The sequence below is a fragment of the Camelina sativa genome, chromosome 11 (assembly GCF_030686135.1).
Source record: "Camelina sativa cultivar CO46 ecotype springtype chromosome 11, ASM3068613v1".
In the NCBI taxonomy this organism is placed as follows: Eukaryota; Viridiplantae; Streptophyta; class Magnoliopsida; order Brassicales; family Brassicaceae; genus Camelina; species Camelina sativa.
The window spans coordinates 7,221,965-7,248,685 of NC_141890.1; the positions used below are offsets into that span (position 1 = coordinate 7,221,965).

Below are 26,721 nucleotides of genomic sequence, written 5' to 3' on the forward strand. Positions count from 1 at the left end.
ACAAAAAAAGCTCCATAAATTAACCGTAGATGATCTCTCTCTCTCTTCTTCTCTTATCCACTATCTAGAGCAGCAGAGACGATTGACGACGTTTGCTATGGCTATGGAGATTGCTCATCGTTTCATTAATTCATCATCTATGTCCTTAAGGTTTGATTTCTCTCAGCCCTTCGTAATCGCAATTTTGGGACTCAAATCGTTTCGTTTTCCGTCAATTTGAGAGTGGAGATTGAACCTGATTTTATTTTATTTTTGTTTAGTAGAGTGGGAAAATCTAGGATTAGGAGCGGCGTTTGTGGGACGGCTCGTGTTGGATTATCTTCGGTTTCGGCCGTTCATATACCAAGAAGGAGGATGTTTATGCAGCTCGCTGGGTTTGGTTCCGTCTTGACGCTTCTGGATTCTCCTCCTGGTTTAGCTGCGCCTCTTCCTGATATGAAGGACCCTCAAGTCATCAGGTAAAATTATTCTTCTCTGAGCTATCTATTTGTAGAAGATCATAATCGTGTAATTTCAATTAGGTATGCTAATTCATGTGATCTTAGTTAAGGCGATGAGTTGCAATAATCATATGGCTTTTCATGTGTAATGTGCTTGATTGTTGCATTGAGTTAGTTCCTTATCCTATGTTTTTTTTTTTTTTTTTACTTTTAATGGTGATTGAAGAGTCCAGGACGTTTAAGCTCCCAAGTGGCGTCAGGTTTCAAGGTAACTATTCTTTCTAAAGAATGATAATAGTTAAGGATTATGGTGAAACATCCAAAGAACTTTGCTATTTGTTACTTTTTGATTTCTTACTGTTAGAACTTCGTTTCTCAGAGATTATTGAAGGGGAAGGACCAGAGGCTCGTGAAGGTGACCTGGTCGAACTAAACTATGTATGTCGGCGTGCAAATGGATATTTCGTTCATAGGTGAGAGCTTTCATGTTAAACTTAAAAAAAAATTTGGTAGTTTCTTTCACTCATAGTTGATTCTATTTTTTATATTTTGTAACTCATATTGTTTCTTGATTCAGCACTGTGGACCAATTCAGTGGTGAAAGCTCTCCTGTCAAACTTATACTTGATGGAAACGATGTACATTCATCTTGCACTCAGCTTTTTTACATACAGCGATCCAATCATGGCACATACTAACAAATTGCTTTGACACGACAGGTAATTGAGGGATTAAAGGAAGTCCTGGTGGGCATGAAAGCCGGAGGTAAAAAATATGAAATAAACAAACAAGTTTCTCTGGTGTTTCGAGTAAAAAAAATTCATGTTTCTAATGACACACATAATGGCCTTTTGCGGATCCAGGGAAGCGTAGAGCATTGATACCTCCATCAGTAGGATACATAAACGAGACATTGAAGCCAATCCCCGAGGAGGTACGTATTTGGATCTTACTCTTTATCCTCCATTCCATGATCAACTTGCTACATACCTTATGTCTCAAAAACGATTCGTCTTTGTGGATTTCAGTTTGGACCACGGCGCAGTCTTCTATCGCACGCAAACGAGCCATTGGTCTTTGAGATCCAGCTCTTGAAAGTATTATGATATATTTTGTTTTCTATCATAAATCTGTAACACCAACTGCTTGGAACTACCATACGAGTTCTGCTTGAGACTTGGGTTAACGGGGAGAACCTACCTACGAGTTTCTTGAAAAAATACCACAAAATATATAAAATGTATATTTGCTATTCATTCAAAAAAGTATACAAAAATTATTGGAAAGTTTTATATGAGAAAAAGTATTTTTGGAATATAACTTTGATTTACTCGCAAAAAAACATTGACAAAGCTTTTTGTTTCCAAAAAGAAAAAAAAAAGACATAAACATTGACAAAGCTTAAAAGCTAAGAAACGACACCGTTGACACCGATCGACGTTACAGCATCGGTTCTCTTCTTCTTCTTCACGAATAATACTTCTCTAGCTGCGGCGTTTACTGAAACCTTAAACGTCCACGGAAAATCTCCGATCTCCGGCGTTCTGGTCTTTCATTGTTTGCTTCCCTTGAAACCAAGTTGGAAAAGAAAATGTCACAAGGATGGTTTTCGATGGGAGGAAGTAGCAGCGGAGATCAGAAGCAGGGGCAGCAGCAATCGGGTTCGTCTCTGCTCGCTGATTGGAATTCTTACGCTGCCTCGAGAGAATTCGAGGAAAGTGGCGGAAGCTTCGGCTTTGATATCGAATCCGCCGTTAGATCTGCCAATGACACTGTTTCGGGCACCTTCAGTGTGTAAGTCATCCATCGATTTTGGGATTGTATAATGCAATTAGTCACTTCAATGTGTTTATTTCGTGACTGAATCTAATAAGATTTGAGGATTTAGGTGGTAGTGAGAAGTGTGAGGTGTTAGTGAATCTGAGCAATTGAGATTTTTACTTTGTTGATTGTGGAGACATATAAGATAGATTGGGAGATGCGTTTATGAGTTTTTGCATTGTGAATTGAGTCTGAGGAGTAATTTATATCTGAGTACATGGATCTAGTTGTGTTATCTATCACTCTCTGGCATCGAAGCAATTTAGTTGCAGTTGTGACTTGTGAGTTTTCAACAATAGCAGCTCTCTTTTAAAGATTAGCTGTGTTTGTTAAGCTATGTGAACCTTATGTCTGTTATGCTACGTGCTTTTTGTTTAGCCTTTGATCAGCAGTTTTGTAGTGCAGATGTTATAGGTCTGAGAGTGTCTTGTGTTTTGCTATCAGGAATCTTCTTTTGTTTCGCTTATGAAATTCTTCTTCTTTTGTTTCGCTTATGAAATTCTTCTTCTTTATGTTGATTTTGCAATGTACCTCTGAATTTGATGAATACAGGGTTTCAAAGGGAGTTAGAGATATTCCGGGGAGCTTGCAGTCAGCAACCAGCAGTATGCCGTCAGGAAAAGCACTCATGTATTTCGGTTTATTTCTCGCAAGTGGTGTATTCTTCATATTCATTGCCTTCACAATGTTTCTTCCAGTCATGGTGCTTATGCCACAGAAATTTGCCATTTGTTTCACCATTGGATGTGGATTCATCATTGGATCGTTCTTCGCACTTCGTGGCCCACAAAATCAGCTTGCACACATGTCATCGATGGAGGTATGCTACACTATTATGTATTGAGTTTCATGCCTTAAATCCCCAAGAGTGGATTCCTTCCTCTCTTATTAATATATCTTTGTCTACTTCTCCAGAGGCTTCCTTCAACCCTAGGTTTCATTGCCACCATGGTTGGTACCATATACGTATCGATGGTTCTCCACAGCTACATTCTCTCAGTGCTCTTCTCTGTGTTACAGGTACTAAATAGTTTCATCTCCCGACCCTTACGATATTCCCTTTTTGTCTGAGTTGAAGTTTTTGAAAATGAGATTTTCCTATGAGCAAATCTATATTTTCAAAATTGGACCTCATCAAAGTTTTTGAGATCATATAGTAACATTACTCCCCTCATTGCTGAATCGGTCTTGAGAGTTGAGATGGAACTTTTTGAACCTACCCCAGTTTAGCAACAACTATTAGCTGTTTAACAAGTGTCAATGCTTATCTGGTTCTTCACCCGTTATATATATTTATGGACTGTATAAAAGATACTTGCATAGGTCTAAGAACTTAACTCCGCACATTCGTCTGAGTTCTGAATCTCGTAATTCTGATATCTATTTCTCTGTGCTAATGGACAGGTTCTTGCGCTGATTTACTATTGTATATCCTACTTCCCTGGTGGATCATCCGGCATGAGGTTCCTCAGTTCTGCTCTCACCTCATCTGTGCTAAGAGTGTTCGGGAGATGAGCTTGCACGGCCAATTTGTGAGAAAGAACAATACTTTACTTATTGGTGTACAAAGAAAGATGTCAGAGCTTTTTCCGTATGCTCTTTAACATAGGTTTGATGAAAATACTTTAAAAAGACAAATGATCTTGAAGTAGATGTTTAATGAAGAACCCAAGTGATGTTATAACTATCTTCTTACTACTTTTTTGATTACAGTTGATTTCCCAAACCCAAAACGAAAAAAAATCCATTGTTATACATACATCATGTATGATACATGAAACCAAGAATATGGCTAAGCCAGTTTCCCAATTCCCAAGCAGGATGGTGACGACTTATTAGTTTCCCAAAATGTGTTGGCTAAGTTATAATATGTGACAATATGAAATTCTAGAACTTGAAACAAATACATAGTTTTTTTGTGAATGAACTGCAAATGAAACTTATAATTCATTAAGATCAATCTGGCACATCATCATTACAAAATAACCTTTTGTTTGCAGATGATAGTTTCTTCATTAAGATGAGCAAATCTGACATTAGACCGCAGATAGATAAATAGTGGTTCCATATAGAAAGGACAATGTTGTTACCCGCACTACAAATTTCCATGATATACGTGTTTCTACTCACACCATTTTGTCTTTTAAACAACCTAGTCACACCATGTTTACGATAGAAATTTGTACTCAAATAACATTGAACCACATATAAAAAGCTCTATGTATATGATATATCATGCTGACGATCTCTGATAAGCATGCCACTTGACAATAGATTTTGGAAGTTTTATGTTTGTTAATTTTTGGTGTACGATAGTGGTAAGAAAATAATATAATTCTCGATCTAATTTGTTTATCTTGGTGTTGGGGGTATAATGCTTTGTGTGCGGGAAACCCAATTCCTGAAAATACGGAAACAATGGAGCAGGAACATCTGACCTCTAATGTGCACCTGACACTACACGTATTGACGTATTGTTTGTAATATTTATTCGAAAAAGAGTATTTTATTGCATAAGTATAACATCAATGACTCTTTTGATTTGATTAAACTAAAGCTTTTGAGAGCGAGAGAAATATTAGTTGAAAGCAAACGCCCATCTTCTCCACTAAGCAATGTTAACTAGATTAAAAAGACATGAATGAGATCATTGTTTTTAACTTTTAATCAGTTCAAAGTTTTAGTACTAGTAATAACATATTATTGCTTTCTCTTTCTCTAACTCGAAATCCGTGGGTCGTACAACATTTAGAAAAGAAAAGCTAGATAAAGGCCTTTGCAAAGGCTGAAGTCTTAATGAAAATTTTCATGGTTAGGCAAAAATCTTAAAGTAAAAGGAAAAAAGGAAAATTCAAGCGGAAAGTTGAAAACCAAAGCTGAAAAAAATTAACTAAACACAGAAATAAATAAAGCATTTAATCATTGCAGAAGGTATATGACTTTGTAACTTAAAAATTTAATACCAAATTCAATCTAGTTTTAAAAGATGACCTAAGCTAGGAGAAAGAAAAAAAAGGAGCAGATAAATCAGGCAAAAGCAAAGGTAAATATCCTCTATAGTCTATATAATATTTACACTAAAGTTTTTTATAACATAGTAACATACTAAATTCATATTCATTGGATCATGCTATTTATACACACATATAGATAGTTTTGGATTAATCTCTGACCAAAAAAAGAAGAAGATAGTTTTGGATGAAATGCCCACTTCTGTTCACACACTGCCACTACATTCTTGGACTGCTTCTGCCGCTGAATACCCCCACAAGGGACCATTGTTTTAAATAAGATAAAACCAAGTTACAATCGGATTGAAAGGTATACAGACAAAAACCCTTCTTATATAGAAATAGTTAACCCATAATTATACTCTTCTAAATTAGATCCAACACCCTTCTTACTTACTTAGAGCAGATCAAGCCACTCATTAACAAAGCTTAATTCACCTTTATGTATATGTCTGTTTCTCTCTCTCATGTGATGAGATCTCTGACCTAATTGAATCTTGATTAGATCTAGATCTTGTTACATTGTCTTCGTCAATTGTCCGCATTTAAGCTTTTCTTCGTTATATTATACACTTTCAATTAGTCTCCTCATCAGATTTGCATAAGTTATAACAAATTTTTCATCTTTTCTTTTAAAACTAATAAACTAGCCACCCATAGACTAATCTTTCTTAAACAAACTTGTAAACGTGAAGTTTTTTTAGTACTCAACCACTGTTTTTATATATAACGTAAACTTTCACTAGTAGTCCCCAATGTAATCATCATATAGGAGCAGTTATCTAGTAAATGATAACTGGTGTAGAGAATTTAGGAATAATGTTTTGGATGGAAGGGTCTTGTCACACAACAAACAGGGACCATTAATATAACGATAATCATAAGATTTGTGAAAGAAATGTTTCATTGATTTGGCAGAAGTACAGTTGGGAGTGCTTGTCTTTTCCCTTGCGCACCTTTTGTTCTCTTCACTTCTTCCTTCTTGTTTGTTGGTTTTTGTTCTTTTCGTATTTTCCCTTTTTTCATTTCGCCCCATCGAGGACCATTACCATTCATTTCTCTCTTTTTTCCATAATTATTTGCTGTTTATTTTATCTCTTTATATATCATCAGTTTATAATTTGTGTACACATAACATAACAACGACTTCTATAGATTTTAGCACTTTAGGGACCGACGATACGGCTGCTTGAGAAAAAAAATGTATATAACCAATTTTCAAGTGCAATTGCTAAGGCAAATTAGTAACCAAGATATTAAATTCTCAACTGGTGTAATCTAGTCGAAACTCGCTTCCACTTTATCTCTCCCGGTATAAGTATATCCTAAAGAAATATACAAATGACTTTTTGTTTAATCTATACATGATGCACATGACCTCTCTATACTCTATGTCATGTGCCTTAAGTTAAGTGCCGTGTTCGATCTTTATATTATTGCTTGACCCCGTTACACTTAATTTTAAAATCATTTTCGTTCTATTATTATTCTGTCCAAACCTGATTTCTTTTTCAAGTCTGCTTCATTATATATATAAAACTCATTTTAATAGATAGCAATATTCAAAACTTAAAAATCCTTTGAAAATTAAAGACCGACAAGATGAGCAAGGGACATGGTTGTAAAATTAATTAATTGTTAATCAGTCACAAAAATTCCTAGCTTGCATGTGCAATTTCACACTCCAAGATTCCATGTTTTACTTCAAGTTTATTATTTTTTATAATTATCAAAAAACACAAAGTATAGATTGATCTGTATTCTTTCTTTTATCCTTTATGCTGATAAAATTAATTTTAGTTTAACTACTAATCCACACTATACTGCATAGTTAATTATCTGATCCATGTATACATGGTTGCTTGTTACTAGCTACACATGCAATATAATGTCGACATTTAATGGGTATCTTAAGTGATATGGATACTTCAATTCTTGCTATGAGAGAAACCCAAATTAAATGTAAACTACTACTCCGTAAAACACATTAGTACCTTTTTTTTTGTTGAACAAACACATTAGTACCTTTTTGTCGTGGATTTAATTGGTTAAAACGTTCGGTGCGTTTTAATGTATTTAAAATTTGTTGAACACTTTATCGCGTCATTAAATCAAAAAGAAGCACTAAAGTTCATCTTGCCGCTTCTATAAGATCCACTAGTTTTGTATCTTCTTCATGGCGAGCGCTGCAGCCGTATTTGGGCACATTGAACAAGAGTTACAAAACCTATATATCGATCGCAACTATTCCTATAGAACATTCTTCTCATGATCTTACCATAAACACAAATGATTAGAGACAACAAAAAGACTAATTCTTATTCTTCTTCTCGTCAACATATACATTTTGTTTGTCATATTACGTATAACATTATTTTATGAGCAAACTAAGTTATATACCTGTTATCAAAGTGGAGAACACTTCTCGTTCACATGTTATAAGATCATGAGATGATGCTCTCTAATTAATGGATTTGAGTGAAGCTTCTACAAATTGGTACATGCATATATCGTAAAAAGCAATTTAAATATGGCAACAGAAAATAGGGCTATTTGACATGTCGGTCTCAAAACCATGAAAGTTGGTGCCCTTGTTTTGACATGTCATTCTCGATTCTCATAATTCGATTTTAATATACTTTATAAACATATACTAGTATACTATTTTTGTTAGTTTTTTTTGATAAATAACATACTATTTATGCCCAAAAAAATACATACCGGTATTGTTATTGTTGACTATTGATATTTTACTTATTTTCTAACTTGCAAAATTTTGGCTGTCAGCCATAATATGGTTTTTTACTAAAAAAAACTGTTTTGAACTACATAAGGTAGTCCAATTCCTTGAAAATCCTATATGTTGGTTTTGTCAGATCCAAATTTGAGTACTGGATTCTATTACAAAAAACGTTATCTAAACCTTGATCCAGCCCGTTTCTAAGAGTTAACTACTTTGTAACTTTGGAGTTTGGACTACTATATATTTCTCTATTCAATTGACTGCTATTTGGAAGTATACTGTTAGTTTCTAAGCAAATTAACTTGCAGTGTTACAACTCTTGAGTTTTTTTTTTAAGAGTAACATTTCAAATCTTATGAGGAATTTTTAGTTGACATTATTATCAATATAGATATACTTTTATATAAAGAAAGCTCTGCCTCTAAAGAAATATTATTATTTCATGTTTTACAAAGGGGTAGTGATAGAACTACTTTTTGGGATAAAATAAAAATAAACCAACTTCATTTGCTACTACTTCTCTCTTTCCCTATGCTCTGTTGTTTATTTATATATTTCCCATAAACAAAATAAAACCAAAATCGATGGATTGGTTCTTCGCTTTACAATCCCAACGCACTTCTCTCTCATTCTTCTTCGTCTTCTCCGATGCCACCAAATATCTGTAGACTCTCCATCTTCTTCTCATCCCTACTCTGTTTCTTCTTCCTCCCCTGTTTCTCTCTCGACGAACAAGGTCAAGCTCTCTTGTCATGGAAGTCCCAATTGAACATCTCCGGCGACGCTCTATCCTCCTGGAACGTCGCCGCCACATCTCCTTGCAATTGGGTCGGCGTAAAATGCAACCGTGGAGGAGAAGTTTCGGAGATACAAGTAAAAGGCATGGACTTGCAAGGTTCTCCGTCGGTGACGAGTCTCCTCATCCTCAAGTCTCTTACTTCACTCACTTTATCTTCACTTAACCTCACCGGAGTAATCCCCAAGGAGATCGGAGACTTCACGGAGCTCGAGTTACTCGATTTATCGGATAATTCTCTCTCCGGCGACATCCCTGTGGAAATCTTCACGCTCAAGAAACTCAAGACTCTGTCTCTGAACACAAACAATCTCGAAGGTCCGATTCCGACGGAGATTGGGAATCTGACGGACCTCGTTGAGCTCATGCTTTTCGACAACAAGCTATCCGGAGAGATCCCGAGGAGTATCGGAGAACTCAAGAATCTACAAGTCTTTCGTGCCGGTGGGAACAAGAATCTAAGAGGTGAGCTTCCTTGGGAGATAGGCAATTGCGAGAATCTTGTAATGCTTGGTCTCGCCGAGACTAGCCTCTCCGGTAGTCTTCCGGCGTCCATTGGAAACTTGAAACTCGTTCAGACAATAGCAATTTATACGTCACTCTTGTCTGGTCCGATCCCGGATGAGATTGGAAACTGTACAGAGCTCCAGAACCTCTACTTGTACCAGAATTCGATCTCTGGATCGATCCCTACGACCGTTGGAGGTCTAAAGAAGCTTCAGAGCCTACTCTTATGGCAGAACAGTCTAATTGGAAAGATCCCAACCGAGCTCGGGAACTGTCCGGAGCTCTGGCTGATCGATTTTTCCGAAAATCTCATCACCGGGTACATCCCAAGAAGCTTTGGGAAACTTGAGAATCTACAAGAGCTTCAGCTGAGTGTAAACCAGATCTCAGGAACAATCCCTGAAGAGCTAATGAATTGCACCAAGCTTACGCATTTAGAGATCGACAATAACCTAATCACCGGAGAGATCCCGTCGTTGATGAGTAACCTAAGAAGCTTAACAATGTTCTTCGCGTGGCAGAACAAGTTAACCGGAAACATCCCAAAAAGTCTCTCACAGTGTCGTGAGCTTCAAGCTATCGATCTCTCTTACAACACTCTCTCTGGTCCCATTCCCAAAGAGATCTTCGGGTTACAAAACCTAACGAAGCTTCTTCTTCTCTCCAACGACTTGTCTGGTTTCATACCGCCTGATGTTGGAAACTGTACGAATCTTTACCGGTTGAGACTCAACGGAAACAGACTTGCCGGAAGTATCCCGTCGGAAATAGGGAACTTGGAAAACCTCAACTTTGTTGATATGAGTGAGAACCGTCTCGTCGGGATAATCCCTCCGGCGATCTCTGGTTGCGAAAGCCTAGAGTTTCTTGATCTACACTCAAACAGTCTCTCCGGTTCATTGCTCGGTACGCTTCCTAAAAGCTTGAAGTTGATAGATTTCTCCGATAATGCTCTGTTTGGTCCTCTGCCTCCGGGAATAGGGTTGTTAACAGAGCTTACGAAGCTCAATCTCGCCAAGAATAGATTCTCCGGCGAAATCCCTAGAGAAATCTCCACCTGTCAGAGTCTTCAGCTTCTCAATCTCGGCGAAAATGCATTCTCCGGTGAAATCCCAGACGAATTAGGTCAAATCCCGTCTCTAGCGATCTCTCTTAATCTCAGCTGCAACGAGTTCGTCGGAGCAATCCCGTCGAGATTCTCCGACTTGAAAAACCTCGGAGTGCTCGACGTCTCTCACAACCGACTCACAGGAAACCTAATCGTATTAACGGATTTACAGAACCTCGTCTCTCTCAACGTCTCCTTCAACGATTTCTCCGGCGACTTACCCGACACTCCCTTTTTCCGGAAGCTCCCACTCTCTGATCTCGCTTCAAACAAAGGGCTTTACATCTCTAACGCAATCTCCACCCGATCCGACCCGACGACCCGGAACAGCTCCGTTGTCAAATTAACCATTTTGATCCTCATCGTCTTCACCGCCGTGCTTATTCTCCTGGCGGTTTACACTCTAGTCCGGGCACGAATCGCCGGAAAACAACTCCTCGGCGAAGAGATAGATTCGTGGGAAGTGACCCTCTACCAAAAACTCGATTTTTCAATCGACGACATCGTTAAGAATCTGACGTCGGCGAACGTGATCGGAACCGGAAGCTCCGGTGTGGTTTACCGTATTACGATTCCTTCCGGCGAGTCACTGGCGGTGAAGAAAATGTGGTCGAAGGAAGAGAGCGGTGCGTTTAACTCCGAGATCAAAACTCTGGGATCGATTCGTCACAGAAACATAGTTCGTCTTCTTGGTTGGTGCACAAATCGGAATCTGAAACTCTTGTTCTATGATTATCTCCCTAACGGTAGCCTGAGCTCTCGGCTTCACGGCGCCGGAAAAGGAGGAAGTGTTGATTGGGAGGCTCGATACGACGTCGTTCTTGGTGTGGCCCATGCACTTGCTTATCTCCATCACGATTGTCTCCCCGCAATTATACATGGTGACGTTAAAGCTATGAATGTTTTATTGGGTCCTCACTTGGAACCCTACTTAGCTGATTTCGGTTTAGCTAGAACCGTATCCGGTTATCCAAATACCGGAATTGATTTATCGAAACCCTCCAACCGGCCTCCGCTGGCTGGCTCCTATGGCTACATGGCTCCGGGTAAGCTTAAGAAAGTACTTATATATACTCTTAACTAAGTTTAATTTGGAGTTTTAGAATGTTGATTTTGATTTGTTTTGTTTTTGTTGCGTTTATAGAACATGCTTCAATGCAACTTATAACCGAGAGGAGCGATGTTTATAGCTACGGAGTGGTATTGTTAGAGGTTTTAACTGGAAAGCATCCGTTAGATCCGGATCTACCAGGCGGTGCACACTTGGTTAAGTGGGTGAGAGATCACTTGGCTGAGAAAAAAGATCCTAGCAGGCTTCTTGACCCGAGACTCATTGGACGGACTGACCTGATAATGCATGAGATGATTCAAACTCTTGCGGTCGCGTTCTTGTGTGTGAGCAACAAGGCGAACGAACGGCCTTTGATGAAAGATGTTGTGGCAATGCTCACGGAGATAAGGGAGGTTGATGTTGGGCGATCAGAGACCGGTAAGATCAAAAGTGAAGGTTGCGGAAGCAAAGAGCCTCAACAATTGATGTCAAATGAGAAAATTATTATTTCTCACGGTTCATCTAACTGTTCATTTGCGTTTTCGGATGACTCCGTTTGAAACAAAAAAAAAGGTAAAAAAAAATGTTGTTGTTAAAACCATGAGCTATTGTTTACAGAGAGCTGTGTGAATATGTATTTGTTGGAGCTTTAGTTATAAGGTACTAGAATTGCAATATATTGTAATGATTTATTTCTGTAATTTTACAAGTTATGTAACCAGTATAAAACAAGTTACCTGGAAGAGAATACATACCATTTTTGGGGGATGTAAATCTTATAAAATTTTCAATTCCAATACTTGGTTAAGAGTTTTCTTATCTCTTTTCCAACTTTTTTTGGTTTAAGAACTATATTCTTGTTCTGTTTAATTTTCTATTTTTCCGAAAACCATTTTTGTGTTGGATAAGCATTAACTAAGCTATAGATATGCAGCACATAAATGAAGTGACGTAAAATTTGGGAAAGGAAAGAGGGAGAAGAATGACAGATTGGGACTGGAGTATTTGGAGTTACACGCGAGAAAGATTCATAATTTGTTTTATGTATTTGGTTGTTTGTTAATTTTAGTGATATGTGAAAAAGTATGAATAAGAAGAAGAGTCAAGAGAGGCTTAAGACAGAAGCGAGTACGTGGATGGATCACGTGGACCCTTGGCCTTGAGCCACCCTCATCACATGAGCATGTATGTGCTGTCTCAATAACAAATGACTTCGACTTTCCAGCCAAAATAACACCATTTCTGTTTTTTTTTTGTACGATTAAATTGTGAACATTAAGTTTTATGATTGTTATTCAGATAACATTTTAAGCATAAATGTTTCTTCAATTTTGTTCACATAATAAGATATTTGTTGGACATGCCCTAATCCATGGCCATCTTTTAGTATTGATGTTTTAATAAGAGCATTCGACTGTGCCCTTAATGTTATAAACTATGTTAGATTTATCACTTATGAGAAAAGTTAAAACATTTTTGGGTTTATAGATTTTTTTTTAATCCAAATAAACTATTTTGTGGGAATTCTAAAGATTATAAAATATCAAGTAAAAATCTCTCATTCCGTTGTGGGGCCCACTGAGAGGTTAATACCGAACTTTTGAACCAAACCGTTATGTCATGGCGCGAAAATACTGTAGAAACCATCACAAACACATTATACTGTTTAAGAACATTACACATATGTTAAACCAAATCGATAAACATTTAAACAGTTGAACGCCCACGAAGCATTTGACATATATACTCAAACCGCATCAAAGGCGAACGCTCGTTCTCAATTGCTCCTAGTACTTGTATCCTTTCACATACAAGCTCTCGGATGCGGCCGAGTCACCGGAAGCCCCGCCTGTGTATTTCCCGAGGGTAGCATCTGAGTTAGCCTTGCACCTGGTCAGGAACGTGGCCTGAGCTTTGGCTACGTTCTCGGTCTTACCGGCCCACGCCTTGAGAGTGCTTTGCTGGAGGGCTCGGCCAAAAGAGAAAGTGAGCGTCCATGGCTTCAACACATCGAGCTTGTTCATTGCGTTCAGATTTAGTGTTGCTTCCTCTTCGCTCTGTCCGCCTGAGAGGAACACGATTCCTGGGACAGCTGGTGGGACTGTGCGGCGTAGAGCAGTCACTGTGTAGTCCGCAATTACTTCCGGAGTAACCTGTTAGAAGTACAATTTTAGCGTTTTGTAGCAAATTAACGTTGCATTTCGAGGTGTTTATGTCTCTGTGATTCAATTTGATTGTGGTTCCGTAAGGAACGGGCATGTAAACCTAAATGAAATTGCATCAAACCGTTGTAAACGAAACAAATTGTATAAAATAAAAATTTTGGTTTCAGTTTCGATAGACCAATTAAACCTAAAATTCCGAAACAAGTGAACCAAAACCAAACCGGATTACCTTTGGGCTGTCGGAGCCGGGAGTGACCATGTTAGGTTTAAGCAGGGTGCCTTCGAGGAGGACATGGTGTTCGTTCAAGGCCTTGTACACGGCAGCAAGAACCGTCTCGGTCACAGCCGCACATTTCTTGATGTCGTGGCTCCCGTCGGTCAGAATCTCTGGCTCGACGATCGGGACAAGTCCGTTCTCCTGGCAGATGATGGCATAGCGGGCTAGCCCCTTGGCATTCTCTTGGATTGATAGCTCGCTTGGCTCGGTGTCCCCAATCTTGAGGACTGCACGCCATTTAGCGAATCGGGCTCCTGCCTTGTAATACTCCTGGCACCGTGTACCAAGTGAGTCTAGACCCTGAGTAGTGGTCTCGCCGTTGGTTCCTGCAAGATCAACCACACCCTTGTCCACTTTGATTCCGGGAATAACACCATTCTCCTGATACAAAAAAAAATAAAAATCAGTGAAACCGTTAGTTTAATTTGAGTCATGCCAAAATTTAATCTTCGCAACTCTTGAACCCAGTGATTAGGACTAGAGCTAGAATTTGTTTTATTTTATTTTATGTGACGGACCATGAGAAGATCGACGAAGGGTTTGCCCTCGGAGGTTTTCTGGTAGAGAGTTTCCTCGAAGAGGATAACACCAGAGAGGCAAGGGAAGGTTCCAGGGGAAGTGAAGAGGAGCTCACGAAGAGCTTGGCGGTTGGACTCAATGTTCTCAACATTAATACTGGCGAATCGTTTCCCGATGGTTCCTGTGCTCTCGTCTGCCGCCAATATACCCTTTCCTGGTGTTGCAATGTACTTGGCCGTCTTGATCAGCTCATCTGAACTCAGAAAGAAAATAAAATAGAGAGCCTGATGAAGATACTGGAACATGAAGAGTTGTTTAACGAGAAGAGTGCATCATGTAAAGTGTACGTACCTGCGTATTTGCCGACAAAAGCAGACATGGTTGCTTTGTGAGTGGAAGAGAGATGAGTTCTTGCTGAAGAGGACGAGGATGCCAAGACAAAGCATTAAGTACCTGCAACTTTTTAACTGTATATATAGGTAACATCTACTATAGGAATATACTGTTAGAATCTATCATACGTGTAGGAAGGAGAGCCCGAGGAAAATTATCAACCTCGGATAAAGCAAATGAGTGATTGCTTCTGCACTACCAAATGGCAGCCAATGATCCCAGCTTTATCCCCAAAGGTCTTGGATATGTGGAGAAGAGAAAAGAGATAGGTACAAAACAAAAGCAGAGTGTTTTGTATAGTACCTCTCTCAAACTTCTACCACACGTGTGTGCATTCAAAGTTATAAACACAACAAGAGATATTTTTTATGCTTCTGAAGTATCAAGAGTTCCATTGATTTTTATATATGGTACACAGGATTTGCAGATGGAGTATTCCAAAATATCTCAATCCAGCTGCATTTTTTTTTAAAAAAATTGTTAAGCTCAACTTAGCCCGACCTAAAATTAGGCCTATGATCTTTTAATAAATTTTATATTTTCCTAAGATTATTTATTTTTTATTTCATTTTTATATTATTTTATTATTAAGATAACAACTCTTTATTAATTTAACACAAGGATGATCCTCTTTACAAGCATTAGAGATCTAGAAGCATTCAATGAAAATCAACAAGAATATAGAAATTGAGAAGAACAAAAGGAAAACAGAGAATTCTAGAAGCTTGTGTGACACGAAAAGGATGTGCTACATTGATCATATACTCAAACCGCATCAAATGCGAACGCCCGTTCTCAAACGCTCTTAGTACCTGTAACCTATGATCTCACCCAAGCTCTCAGAGGCTGCCAAGTTACCAGAAGCCCCGCCTGTGTATTTCCCAAGGGTAGCGTCCGAGTTAGCCTTGCACCTGATTAGGAACTTGGCCTGAGCTTTGGCTACGTTCTCGGTCTTACCGGCCCAAGCCTTGAGAGCGCTTTGCTGGAGGGCTCCCCCAAAAGAGAAAGTGAGAGTCCATGGCTTCAACACATCAAGCTTGTTCATTGCGTTTAGATTTAGTGTAGCTTGCTCTTCCCGCTGTATGCCTGAGAGGAACACGACTCCCGGAACAGCTGGTGGGACTGTACGGCGCAGAGCAGTCACCGTGTATTCCGCCACTACTTCCGGTGCAACCTAGAACAGTTTTAGCGTTTTTTAGCAAATTAACGTTGCATTTTGAGGTATTTATGTCTCTGTGATTCATTTGATTGTGGTTCCCTAAAGAGCAGGCATGTAAATCTAAATAGAATTGCATCAAACCTATCTAAACCATACTATTGTGGTTTCAGTTTCGAGAAATAAAACCAAAAAAATCGGAAACAACTGAGCCAAAACCAAACCGGATTGCCCACACCTTAGTTTCCTTACCTTTGGGCTGTCGGTGCCGGGAGTGACCATGTTAGGTTTAAGCAGAGTGCCCTCGAGGAGGACATGGTGGTCGTTCAAGGCCTTGTACATGGCAGCAAGAACCCTCTCAGTCACTTCCGCACATTTCTTGATGTCGTGGCTCCCACGGGTCAGCACTTCTGGCTCGACGATCGGGACAAGTCCGTTCTCCTGGCAGATAATGGCATAGCGGGCTAGCCCCTTGACGTTGTCTTGGATCGAGAGCTCGCTTGGCTCGGTGGCCCCAATGTTGAAGAATGCACGCCATTTAGCAAATCGGGCTCCTGCCTTGTAATACTCCTGGCAACGTGCACCAAGCGAGTCTACACCCTGAGCAGTGGTCTCGCCGTTGGTCCCTGCTAGATCAACCAAACCCTTGTCCACTTTGATTCCGGGGATAACACCGTTCTCCTGATAAAAAACAAAAAGAAACAGAGTCCAAATTGAAACCGTAAGTTCCATTTAAGTCACTCTTGAACCCAATGGTAAGACTAGAGCTGGAGTTTGCTTTTTCTGGGACGGACCATGAGGACATCCACGAAGGGTTTGCCATCAGAGGTTTTCTGATAGAGGGTTTCCTCGAATAGTATAACACCAGAGAGGCAAGGGTAACTGCCAGGGGAAGTGAAGAGGAGCTGACGGTAAGCTTGGCGGTTGGACTCAGTGTTCTCAACATTGATGCTGGCGAATCGTTTCCCGATGGTTTCTGTGCTCTCATCTGCCGCCAAAATGCCCTTCCCCGGTGTTGCAATGTACTTGGCAGTCTTGATAAGCTCATCTAAACTCAGAAAGCACATAGAATGGATAATCATCTAACTGAAGATACTGGAACATGAAGAGGTAGTTAAACGAGAAGAGTGCATGATATATGTACGTACCTGCGTATTTGCCGACAAAAGCAGACATGGTCGCTTTTTGAGTGCGAGAGATGAGTTCTTGCTGAAGAGGACATGGAAGAAACTGAGTGATTGTTTGGACACTACCAAACGATACCAGCTTTATCCTCAAAGTCTTGGATATGTGGAGAAGAGAGAAAGATACAAAATAAAAACAGTGATCTGAATAGTCCCTCTCTCACATTTCAACCACATGTGTTTGTGCATCCGAACTTACAAACACAAACAAGAGATTTTTTTTGGATATAGAAGCCAAATGATGTATTATGCTTATGGAGTAGTATAAAGAGTTCCAATGATATATTTATATATGGTACACAAGATTTCCAGATGGAGTAGTATCAAGAGTTCCAAGGATAATTATCTATGGTACACCGAATCCCAAGTCCCAGGTTCGATCAACCCCTCATTTGGGGATTTATAAGTACATCAAAACTGTTCCCAAAAACTTGAGAGGGTTTAAACGGAAAACCAACAGAGTTAAAGGTGATTCCTTTGATAGTTTGTGTAGCCGTTGTAGTGGATAGGACGATGAATACATCGATAAACTGCAATGCAAGACGTTGGCAGGGACAACTAATGCTGCAGGACTACAATGGCCTAGTCATCGTCTGTGCCAAAATATCTGTCCCCAAACTCGCCCATACCAGGAATAACACGAAACTCTTCATTTAACCCATTTTCGATTTCTGATGTCACTATCTTTATTCTTGGAAATTTTTGGCAGACCACATGAACACCTTGAGGTGCCTGATTGAACAAAGAAATAAAAAATCTCAATCCAGCTGCATTCTTGTGGATAATATTTTGGAATCACAAGGAATGTTAGATGATATGAAAAAGGATCTGTTTTAGCTTACTGAGATAAGGTTTAGAAATATGATGTTTCCCTCGGGTACACCCTTGCTGATAAGGAGCTTGATAGCTTGAACCGCTGAGTTTCCTGAAAAGATGTTCAATTTCAGTGTCACTAAGCACTTCAAGTGTGTTGAATTGGCTAACAATGAGCACTAGAACAAAGAGAATAAAGGAAATAAAGTGTTTTTGGTAAAAGTGATGAAGAAAGAGGAGTCAATTACCTGTACCGAGAATAGGATCCAACAATAGGACGTGTCTCTCCGAGATATCGTTTGGCAATTTCTCATAGACAAGCTGCAGAGTGATTCAGACATCAAACAGGGATGAAATGAGAACAACTAAATTTAAACTTGGAGGGACTCATTTACCTGTTGACCATTGTCGCCTTCTCTGTGAATTAGGATCTTTCCAATCTTGATACCTTTGCAACATGCTCGCAACGCATTCTCCATGCTCTCACCACTAGCATTATTTCCAAACATCATCACGTTTGTGAGAGAGTTGGATATGCACGAATGCGGAAGTTCCTCTTGAATAAACTAAAGCTAGGATATAGGAAAGTACCTCCTAATCACAGATACACCACATAACCGTTTACAGAAATCCACACCAGAATACACACATCCTGAGACAGGTAACCGGGTTATCTATGATCTACTAGTCATCGTGTTCAACCACTACATTTACATAATAATCTTGTGAATTCACGAGCAACATTGCAAAACAAAAATCATTAAGCTTACCGGTAGGAGTAATAACTTGCATTTCAGTAAAAGGCAGATGTCCAAGACCATGTTCTACAACCTGATAAATGTAGAAAAAAGATTCAACCAATGACAGAAATATTTGCTTAACCTTTTGAATGAGCTTTTAATAAACCTACCAGCCGAATCAATCGATCAGCATAGAAGACAAAATCATGTTTGGTTGTCTGAGAATCTCGTATAAGGGTATGCATCCCTCTTATCTGCAAGAAAAAAGCAAATTTATGTGGCAAACAGAAGTCTTGTTTGGTAGTTAAAAGAATGTTTCTGGTTAAATGAGATACCTGAAATGTCGAGTGTATAACATAGAGATTAGGATATATTTTACAGAGATCATGTTGACCCAGCTTAGTGCAAATATGTTGCACAATTAAGTCAATAGCTACGTGATTATCCCCACCACGGGGGATTATAATATCTGCATATTTCTTCGTCGGAAGAATGAAGTCATCAAAAGCAGGCTTCACAAACTTTGAATACTGCATCAAAAGGTTGACATCATATAAGATATGGGCAGAAAACATATACATTTGAAAACTTTAAACTAACAAGTACGAAAAACAAACGGATCAGAGCAATTGGATATTTGTAATGCAAGTAGTTAGCCATTTCTTGTTGTACTTGAAAATAATATATGCAGTTACAATACTAACACGAGCTAACCTGGTCAAGTACTGTGCCGATATCCCTACCATTCTGAACAGTATCTCTTTTTATCCTTCTTGCCAAACGAACGTCAGCATCTACGCAGGGAAAATTGCAAAGTGAAGCTGAGCTGCTAATCTAACAAATTTAGAACATTTCTTAAAGCGTATGAAGTTGTTCCTTCATGCGAGATCTTACTAGCAGGAAAAATCCAAGTGAAACTACAATGAAGGGAATGGAATGTTGTAGAAACAAGAGTTTACAGTAATTGTGATGGGAAGAGGTAACAAATTACCTGTGCATACAAAAATCTTCATGTTCATCAACTTTCTGACACGTGGATCATGGAATAAAAGTATCCCTTCAAGGATGATTACATCCGTAGGATTTACCTGCAATACATAGTTCAAAATATACATGTCTTGTTAGATTTCGAACCAGATAAAAGCCAGTGATGGCATCTATGAAACTTGTTACATATAGAGGCAGTAAAATCAATGAAAAAGGCGTCTCAAGTTCATAAGCATCAATGAACAATATGATTATGAGCGACGCTGAGAGATAAGATGGTACCCTTCTGAAAACACTGCTCCTGTAAGTTTTGAAATCATATTTTGGAATATCTACAGCTTGGCCTTGCCTCAATTTCTCCATACAAGACAATAAATGCTCTGTGTCAAATGCGTCTACAGAAACATGAATAATTCATTAGAATCCATCGGAGGATGACAAAGAGTAACACATAAGACTTTTGCTCATATCTCCCAGCAACTAGTAAGGCACTGTCAGTGATAAAATTACTCTGATAAAAGAGAAAATATCAATTACTAAGATATCACTGACGAATATGGTTGCCAATTATAATTCCAAAGAAGCAAGGAAAGATGTTTTACTCCTGATGACAATATGAATTGACAAGAGTAGATTACATCAAGCAGCGACACCCCTAATGTATTCTCACCTGGATGGTCAAAGTTATATTCATGAACTTTAGCAAGTTCTTCTTCAGTCAGATTATGATAGAACGAGTCCTGCCAAAGTATTTATCATTGGATATTTAGTCAGAGCAATTTTGTGATTGAACATGACGGCAAAGGTATTTGAGAATTAGCAGGTAAACAATGGTGACAAGGTTGAACCATGCTAAACTTCAGTCATATACACGGTTATTAGCAGGTAATATTCTCTCAATTGTGTGGGATTCAATTCGCAGATAAGACCGATGGTTATCACTTTGTCATAACGAAACTTAGCTAAGAAAAAGAAATTACCAGGTTAATAAGTACAACACGCTGATCATGCAGCTGCTGGATGATCATATCACAAACAGTAGTCTTACCCGATGCTGCGCCTCCAGCAACACCTAACCATCAAAACGCAAGCCACAATCCGTCAAGCTTTTCTTTATCCACGACCAGTATTACTCAGCAAAAAAATTACAGCATTGTAAAAAGCAGAACTAACCTATAACAAAAGGCTGTCTTTGGATATCATCTGATGCAGAAGTGGTATCCTTAACTGATACAGGTTCCAACCCATTCATGTGCCCATTCACGTGGAAACCAGAATAATGAACCTTGGAGGCGGTTTCTATCATGTCAACAACATTCTTTGAACCCATCCCGAAGACAATTCTGCACATTGAACATAAATAAAGCTATATAAAACGTCTGAATCTCTTATCACAATAATGCATAAGCAAAACAACAACACACAGGGAATGCTTATAGCTGCTGCTACCAATAGAAATAAAAAATCCAAACTCACTATTCCTATAACAATGTGAGTACAAAGCTCGAATTATCCAACAAAACAGAGAAGAAAAAGAGTGAATTTTTTTCAACTGCAACCAAAAACTGATGAAGTATCTTGATAGGCAATGTAAATCTGATTTTTTTTTATCTCCATAGATCAACAAAATGCAAGAAGAGTCCAAAAAAAGAAGCTAAAACCTCAAGAGTTATCCACAGAAGTAAAAAAATCGAAGCTTGGAAGCAGAAACGCAAAAAGGATTGAGCATCTCGAGGTGAAACAGTTGCTTTACACATAAGTTATGTTATATAACACAGAAACAGATCGTTCAAAAGGAGAAACAAAAAAAGCATAATGAGATTCAAAATATTACCCAGATGCAGCTTCGAGGATCTCAGGAAATCTCAAATAATGCACTTTCTCTCTGGAAGTAGAAACAAAATAGAATCTCAGAGAAGAGAAAAAAGGACAGATTTTTAATTTCGATTTTAAATTAGCATATTATTAAATTGCTTACATTGGGTAAAGCTGGATTCGGACATGATTGATTTGATATTTTATTAAATTCAAGGAGCGTGTTTTAGAGAGAGAGAGGGGTGGTGACGAAGACGCAAGTAAACGAAGAAGATCAAACGAAGACGACGAAGCTTGGAAAATTATTATATTTAATTAAAAAAACAAATCTAGATATGTCTATCTATCTTTTAATGAAAAAAGAGTCGTATACTTTTATAATTTCTCAAAATCAACCCCGCGATAGTGATTTTAGATCTAAAAATTTTGGATTGCGATAAAAGACTGGTTCAACTCACCCAGCACCAACTCCGGTTCAATTACCGGTTTACTACTTACTCAATTAAACTCCGGTACAATTCCCGGTTTACTCTACTTACTCAATTGACCCAGATCAGAAGTGGTTGATTTGGGAATATTCGCGACTCTGTTTCCACCTCCGTCTCTCTCTCTCTCGAAGTTTCGACCTTTATGGCTGCGGCAGCGATGTCTTGCGCTGCGTCGCTTCGTCTAATCTCCTTCAAACCAACCTTGTTTGCTTCTTCTGTCCAATACCCGGCCAAAGCTCTGATTTTGCGACCGCTAAAACCGTCGGAACTCCCTTCATATCGTCGGACGATCATCACTTTCCAGAAAATTTCAACCGGAACCGTTCGTCCACCATCAGCTTCATCATCTCCGTCGAGTTCTGAAGACGTTCAACCAATCGAAGAGCTTCCTCCGAAGCTACAAGAGATCGTCAACCTATTCCAATCGGTACAAGAGCCGAGAGCTAAATACAGGCAGCTTATATTCTACGGTGAACATCTCAAACCACTCGATCCTCAATTCAAGACGAGGGAGAATAAAGTTGAAGGTTGCGTTTCTCAGGTTTGGGTTAGGGCTTTCTTTGATGACCAACGCAACGTTGTCTATGAAGCTGATTCTGATTCGTCTATCACTAAAGGCTTAGCTGCTCTTTTAGTTCAAGGTTTATCTGGTAGACCTGTCCCTGAGATTTTGAGGGTTACACCTGATTTTGCCCTTCTTCTAGGTTTGCAGCAGAGTCTGTCTCCTTCTAGAAACAATGGATTCCTTAATATGCTTAAGCTGATGCAGAAAAAGGCTCTTCATTTGGAAGTGAAAGGTGAGGAAGATTCAAGTTCTGGAGAGAGTTTAGAGTCTAGCTTCGTACCTACTCCTGAAACAAACGGTGGAGCAAGTGTTGTTGACAATGATACGGAGTCCAAGCCTAGTTTTGTTGAGGATTTGGGAGCAGAAGATTCTGATAGTGGGTCAGATGTTGTTGCTTTAGGGGGTAGAGGGAAGAGGATAAGAGAGAAATTGGAGAAGGAGTTGAATCCTGTTGAGTTAGAAGTTGAAGATGTTTCTTACCAGCACGCAGGGCATGCTGCTGTTAGAGGTAGTGCTGGTGATGATGGGGAAACACATTTCAACTTGCGAATCGTTTCGGATGCTTTCCAAGGTAAAAGCTTGGTCAAGAGGCATAGGCTGATTTATGACTTGTTGCAAGAGGAGTTAAAGAACGGGTTACATGCTCTCTCTATTGTGGCTAAGACTCCGGCTGAGGTTTGAAGGTGAGGCAATGGAAGAAGTCAGGTCCAGATTCTTTTTCTTCTTATGTCCATTTGCTTTGGTTTTTGGTCGCGAGACCTATTAATAATGTTGAGGCTTAAGAGGTTGATCAGGAGGATCATGTTGTATCTATGGATTCTCCAAATGAGAGATGGATATTGATTGTGCCAAAATATTGAATCGTTTTGGAGGATATATCCCGATTAATATATAATGTTTTCACCACATGATTTGCAATTTTCAAACTGAAGTCCCTTTATCTTGCTAGCGTCAAGGTCTTCTTTTGCTATGGTTTCTTGATATTAAGTTTTGATGTCTACGCTTCGAGAGTTCTCGAGAGATGAATAGGATCAGAGGATGCTCTAGCTTAGTATCCATATGGCTAAGTTTGAATCGTTAGTGTCACATCACCTAAGGAAAGTATAAGGGATTTATGGAGCAACATGGTATATTCATGTCCACCATTAGACATGCGAAGTTTCTTGTTCATTTTTCATTCTTCTAGATACTGAAAATTGGTATTGTCTAATCATTGATACTAGTTGGTTTGAGGGACTGCAGAAAAAAGAAAGAGATTTGGTTGCTTTACTTCTTTCCGATGATCCCTGTTTCAGTCTACCGTTAATGTTTCTTAAAGCCCCATTAGCTGAGACTTGTGGGGTATAATATACAATCAGCTTTACATGTCTGTCTAATGAAACCAGTTGTGGTTTTAGCCAACCAATTTTTGCTTAACTTTTCTCTCCCTGAGACCATTGTATCTAATATCAAAACTTTCCTCGAAAAAATATTAATTTTAGTTGGTATTTTGAATTTTAAAATCCTCTATGTTGGGAAATGGTAGAAAATGGGTAAGCTTCCTCTTTATTATCTTGTGTGTTTTTGATTACTTTAAGTAAAGGGAACCAACATAGGAATCTAATGCTTGTACCTCTTTTGCTTTTGGTCTTAAATCTTTTCTATGGTGGTTCAGGTATGTTGAACTGTATTAAAATACAACACTGTTCTTGGCACTGTGTCTAATGGATCAATTATGAATCTGTTGCGTAGAAAGATAATATCTTTCCAGTTTCTTTATCTTGGAAATAGTACAAACTCCGATCTCTGTTCTTGGATAGAGTTCACTAGGTCTTGTTCTTTTATACAATTTGTGGGCAAGCAAATAGAGATACAGTTGCAGAACATGCCAAACTAGAGACTTTGAAGATGACTTCTGACTCAGAGAACCATATCGTCTTCTTCATTGTTTCTTCGTCGTGCAGCTACGAGATATCAGGATTCCGGTTGGTGGACCGGTCATCTGAAGTTGGCACCTCCCGTGTAGCAGATAAGAGTAATGAATCATTCCAAAATGAGCTCTGACTTTGAAGGTACCTCTAATTTCATATTCTATCTTGTTGTTTTGCACCTGTCTCCTGAGTTCCACTGCGTGGTTTACAGGCAAGCATACCAAACTAGAGATCAAATGGATTGGTTCCAACCTCGTCTCGCGCTTTTTCTGAGAGAATGGCTGAACCACTTGCTGTGCAATCAACCTATTGAAGAAGAAGAGCTCAATTCCAAGCTTTTCAAACCTCACTTCAATCTTCTTATTAGGGTTGGTAAAATTCACCAACATGGACAAATCGCCGTTGAAAAACAGTGGAGAGTCAAAGTAGATCGTGTGTAGGTTGGCGTTGGGGATGTCAAAAACAGGCGTTCTTGGTCTTATCGCAAGAAACACAATCAACGTAGCAATCCCAAGGAAGATAAGTAAAAGGCTGAACACAAAACATAAACCGGCAACACACCATATCCACAGACTAGTCTTGCTATTCCGTGGCTGCCGGAGAATCACCCTATCTGCATCTTTCCTCGCCTCTGTATCAAGACTGTTGAATCTAACCGTTGCTGGCTTTGTTAAGACCACTTGGCTAACTGGTGTTGACAGCGTACTTTGTGGTGTTCTCCATGGGGTGGTTCTTGGAGTATACCATACAGAAGATGGTGTCTCCCATGGCGGCGTTTCGGACGGTTGCAACTGCGGTGGAGGAGGAAGAGGTGGTAGATTTGGCATGGGTTATGTGATCAATGAAAGGAAATTTGGAAATGTGTAATGGTTATGGGTTAAATAGGAGAAAAATAAAGTTAAGTTTTTGATGTGTGAAAAAAAAAAAAGTGAAAGCGAGAGTTTTGGGCAAAAGAAGAGAGCTTTGCAATTTGCGTAGTGGGGTTTGGTTTTGAAATGAGTGGGACCATGCGTGTCGTTTTGAAGAACTACTAAAGCAAATCTCGGTGGATTTAAAGTTTGAAAACTACATGCGTTTTCATTTTTCTTCTTAACAAGTGGATTTTCCTAATTAAATCTGAGATTTCAAAGAGTTTTGACTGATTACAGGGGACAAAATACAGATAGTCTAGGACTTAATTGACATATTAAAAGTCTTAGTTATACTGTATGAAAATATCTAGATAAATGTTATTTTTAGAAAAGAATCAATAGGATTTGAGGAGCAGTATTGATTAACCTATATATTACTCTGTTTTCTTTTGATAACAAAACTTAAGTTGTTTTAAGATTTATCTTTGGGTTTTGTATTAAGATAATCAAAATGTTTGAAAAATAACATTTCGGCTTTATCTTTGGGTTTGGATGAAGATAAAAATGAGTTTGCTTCCTTGGGTACTGCTGTACTTCGTTTTTCTTCTCACTTTTTTTTTTGGGTAGTTGTAATGTGTGGTTAGTTGCGGATCCATAAAACACTTCACCACTAAGATAAAGCTTTTTCCCCCCTTGGAAAAGTCATAATAATTACATTTTTGTCTTTTGGCAATGATCATGGTTTTTCTTTGTAAGTTGATCATTTTAATCTCCTGGATCTTTTTAAGAGTATTATCAGTGAGAAAAACAATTGGTGAAACAAAAATAAGTTGATTTCTATATTGCATATTTTATTCAGAACCCAATATGAATTTCGCTCATGTTTTAGTCCATATAATTAAAACACTATTTTATGTGATATCGTGATAAGAATTAAAATTACGTGCAAAAAAACCCCCACACGCCGATAAAATACAAAGATAACTAGAGTATGAAAAATTTTCACTACAGCCAAATATCAATTTTAATTACTGATATCTTTATCAAACGTCATGTGTTTTTTTTTAATTGGCGATGATTTGATCTAACGGTAAAATGACCAAGATATTTTGATTTATTTAATAATGGATAAACTCGTAAAAGGTCTAAAGGTAATGAATTCAACTTTCAAATATGATATTTAAGATCCTAGTTATAAGAATAAATGAATGTGAAACGGTTTTATTTTGACAAGAAGAAGGTACATGAAAGGGTAAGTAAGTAACTTCGATATATCAAACCGGCACAGAACTCTAAGAGCCGAATAATAATCAAGACAATGAACTTGAAGCAACCCTTTGTGTTTTGACTCTATGTGTGTGTGTGTGTGTATATATATATA

General features: G+C 38.6%; 8 protein-coding genes across 10 annotated transcripts; 4 read left to right on the plus strand and 4 right to left on the minus strand.

The window, feature by feature from the left end:
• LOC104722294 (peptidyl-prolyl cis-trans isomerase FKBP16-1, chloroplastic-like) lies at window positions 1-1,821 on the plus strand. 2 transcript variants are annotated; one of them, XM_010440435.3, is made up of 8 exons: window positions 1-150; window positions 264-458; window positions 674-708; window positions 820-913; window positions 1,018-1,078; window positions 1,160-1,205; window positions 1,304-1,374; window positions 1,469-1,821. In XM_010440435.3, the coding sequence occupies exons 1-8, from the start codon at window positions 98-100 to the stop codon at window positions 1,544-1,546; spliced, it is 633 nt and encodes a 210-aa protein (XP_010438737.2). In that variant the 5' UTR covers window positions 1-97; the 3' UTR covers window positions 1,547-1,821. The 2 variants fall into 2 exon arrangements, with proteins under 2 accessions (XP_010438737.2, XP_010438736.2); XM_010440434.3 differs by having other exon boundaries at window positions 6-150; window positions 261-458.
• Window positions 1,770-3,948, plus strand: LOC104727732 (protein transport protein sft2). The gene is made up of 4 exons (XM_087473999.1): window positions 1,770-2,234; window positions 2,814-3,081; window positions 3,177-3,281; window positions 3,666-3,948. The coding sequence occupies exons 1-4, from the start codon at window positions 2,032-2,034 to the stop codon at window positions 3,774-3,776; spliced, it is 687 nt and encodes a 228-aa protein (XP_087330125.1). The 5' UTR covers window positions 1,770-2,031; the 3' UTR covers window positions 3,777-3,948.
• A 4,436-nt stretch (window positions 3,949-8,384) lies between these two features.
• On the plus strand, window positions 8,385-12,276 carry LOC104722296 (LRR receptor-like serine/threonine-protein kinase RGI3). The gene is made up of 2 exons (XM_010440436.3): window positions 8,385-11,472; window positions 11,571-12,276. Exons 1-2 carry the CDS (start codon window positions 8,664-8,666, stop codon window positions 12,035-12,037), a joined length of 3,276 nt encoding a protein of 1,091 aa, XP_010438738.2. The 5' UTR covers window positions 8,385-8,663; the 3' UTR covers window positions 12,038-12,276.
• An 836-nt stretch (window positions 12,277-13,112) lies between these two features.
• On the minus strand, window positions 13,113-15,247 carry LOC104722297 (fructose-bisphosphate aldolase 5, cytosolic). 2 transcript variants are annotated; one of them, XM_087471284.1, is made up of 5 exons: window positions 14,994-15,247; window positions 14,790-14,891; window positions 14,438-14,691; window positions 13,872-14,300; window positions 13,113-13,630 (listed from the first exon to the last, which is right to left on the minus strand). In XM_087471284.1, the coding sequence occupies exons 2-5, from the start codon at window positions 14,815-14,817 to the stop codon at window positions 13,265-13,267; spliced, it is 1,077 nt and encodes a 358-aa protein (XP_087327410.1). In that variant the 5' UTR covers window positions 14,818-14,891; window positions 14,994-15,247; the 3' UTR covers window positions 13,113-13,264. The 2 variants fall into 2 exon arrangements, with proteins under 2 accessions (XP_087327410.1, XP_087327409.1); XM_087471283.1 differs by having other exon boundaries at window positions 14,790-14,905; window positions 14,994-15,216.
• Window positions 15,248-15,383: 136 nt separating this feature from the next.
• On the minus strand, window positions 15,384-17,437 carry LOC104722298 (fructose-bisphosphate aldolase 5, cytosolic). The gene is made up of 4 exons (XM_010440438.3): window positions 17,136-17,437; window positions 16,782-17,035; window positions 16,240-16,668; window positions 15,384-16,005 (listed from the first exon to the last, which is right to left on the minus strand). Exons 1-4 carry the CDS (start codon window positions 17,161-17,163, stop codon window positions 15,637-15,639), a joined length of 1,080 nt encoding a protein of 359 aa, XP_010438740.1. The 5' UTR covers window positions 17,164-17,437; the 3' UTR covers window positions 15,384-15,636.
• On the minus strand, window positions 17,432-22,040 carry LOC104722299 (uridine kinase-like protein 4). The gene is made up of 16 exons (XM_087471285.1): window positions 21,690-22,040; window positions 21,546-21,596; window positions 20,885-21,054; window positions 20,692-20,783; window positions 20,382-20,451; window positions 19,994-20,106; window positions 19,716-19,812; window positions 19,439-19,518; window positions 19,060-19,254; window positions 18,895-18,978; window positions 18,755-18,815; window positions 18,576-18,636; window positions 18,380-18,473; window positions 18,233-18,305; window positions 18,014-18,096; window positions 17,432-17,903 (listed from the first exon to the last, which is right to left on the minus strand). The coding sequence occupies exons 3-16, from the start codon at window positions 21,039-21,041 to the stop codon at window positions 17,754-17,756; spliced, it is 1,410 nt and encodes a 469-aa protein (XP_087327411.1). The 5' UTR covers window positions 21,042-21,054; window positions 21,546-21,596; window positions 21,690-22,040; the 3' UTR covers window positions 17,432-17,753.
• A 116-nt stretch (window positions 22,041-22,156) lies between these two features.
• Window positions 22,157-23,485, plus strand: LOC104722300 (sufE-like protein 1, chloroplastic/mitochondrial). The gene has a single exon (XM_087471286.1). The coding sequence runs from the start codon at window positions 22,157-22,159 to the stop codon at window positions 23,258-23,260; it is 1,104 nt and encodes a 367-aa protein (XP_087327412.1). The 3' UTR covers window positions 23,261-23,485.
• Window positions 23,486-24,296: 811 nt separating this feature from the next.
• LOC104722301 (uncharacterized protein At1g08160) lies at window positions 24,297-25,551 on the minus strand. Its single transcript, XM_010440443.3, has one exon. It carries the CDS (start codon window positions 25,314-25,316, stop codon window positions 24,501-24,503), a length of 816 nt encoding a protein of 271 aa, XP_010438745.1. The 5' UTR covers window positions 25,317-25,551; the 3' UTR covers window positions 24,297-24,500.
• Window positions 25,552-26,721: the final 1,170 nt, after the last annotated feature.

Coding starts and splice junctions, on each gene's coding strand:
- LOC104722294 (XM_010440434.3), top strand. CDS start 98: ATGGCTATGGAGATTGCTCATCGTTTCATTAATTCATCATCTATGTCC. Junction 1,079..1,159: donor TTATACTTGATGGAAACGAT/GTACATTCATCT, acceptor TTGACACGACAG/GTAATTGAGGGATTAAAGGA. Junction 1,375..1,468: donor TGAAGCCAATCCCCGAGGAG/GTACGTATTTGG, acceptor TGTGGATTTCAG/TTTGGACCACGGCGCAGTCT.
- LOC104722300 (XM_087471286.1), top strand. CDS start 22,157: ATGGCTGCGGCAGCGATGTCTTGCGCTGCGTCGCTTCGTCTAATCTCC.
- LOC104722299 (XM_087471285.1), bottom strand. CDS start 21,041: ATGGGTTCAAAGAATGTTGTTGACATGATAGAAACCGCCTCCAAGGTT. Junction 19,813..19,993: donor GGAGCAGTGTTTTCAGAAGG/GTACCATCTTAT, acceptor TATGTATTGCAG/GTAAATCCTACGGATGTAAT. Junction 18,816..18,894: donor CTGATCGATTGATTCGGCTG/GTAGGTTTATTA, acceptor TACATTTATCAG/GTTGTAGAACATGGTCTTGG.
- LOC104722301 (XM_010440443.3), bottom strand. CDS start 25,316: ATGCCAAATCTACCACCTCTTCCTCCTCCACCGCAGTTGCAACCGTCC.
- LOC104722296 (XM_010440436.3), top strand. CDS start 8,664: ATGCCACCAAATATCTGTAGACTCTCCATCTTCTTCTCATCCCTACTC. Junction 11,473..11,570: donor CTATGGCTACATGGCTCCGG/GTAAGCTTAAGA, acceptor TTGCGTTTATAG/AACATGCTTCAATGCAACTT.
- LOC104727732 (XM_087473999.1), top strand. CDS start 2,032: ATGTCACAAGGATGGTTTTCGATGGGAGGAAGTAGCAGCGGAGATCAG. Junction 2,235..2,813: donor GTTTCGGGCACCTTCAGTGT/GTAAGTCATCCA, acceptor TGATGAATACAG/GGTTTCAAAGGGAGTTAGAG. Junction 3,282..3,665: donor TGCTCTTCTCTGTGTTACAG/GTACTAAATAGT, acceptor GCTAATGGACAG/GTTCTTGCGCTGATTTACTA.
- LOC104722297 (XM_087471284.1), bottom strand. CDS start 14,817: ATGTCTGCTTTTGTCGGCAAATACGCAG. Junction 14,692..14,789: donor TTTTGTCGGCAAATACGCAG/GTACGTACACTT, acceptor TTCTGAGTTCAG/ATGAGCTGATCAAGACGGCC. Junction 13,631..13,871: donor CCGGCTCCGACAGCCCAAAG/GTAATCCGGTTT, acceptor TACTTCTAACAG/GTTACTCCGGAAGTAATTGC.
- LOC104722298 (XM_010440438.3), bottom strand. CDS start 17,163: ATGTCTGCTTTTGTCGGCAAATACGCAG. Junction 16,669..16,781: donor CCTTCGTGGATGTCCTCATG/GTCCGTCCCAGA, acceptor GTTTTTTATCAG/GAGAACGGTGTTATCCCCGG. Junction 16,006..16,239: donor CCGGCACCGACAGCCCAAAG/GTAAGGAAACTA, acceptor AAACTGTTCTAG/GTTGCACCGGAAGTAGTGGC.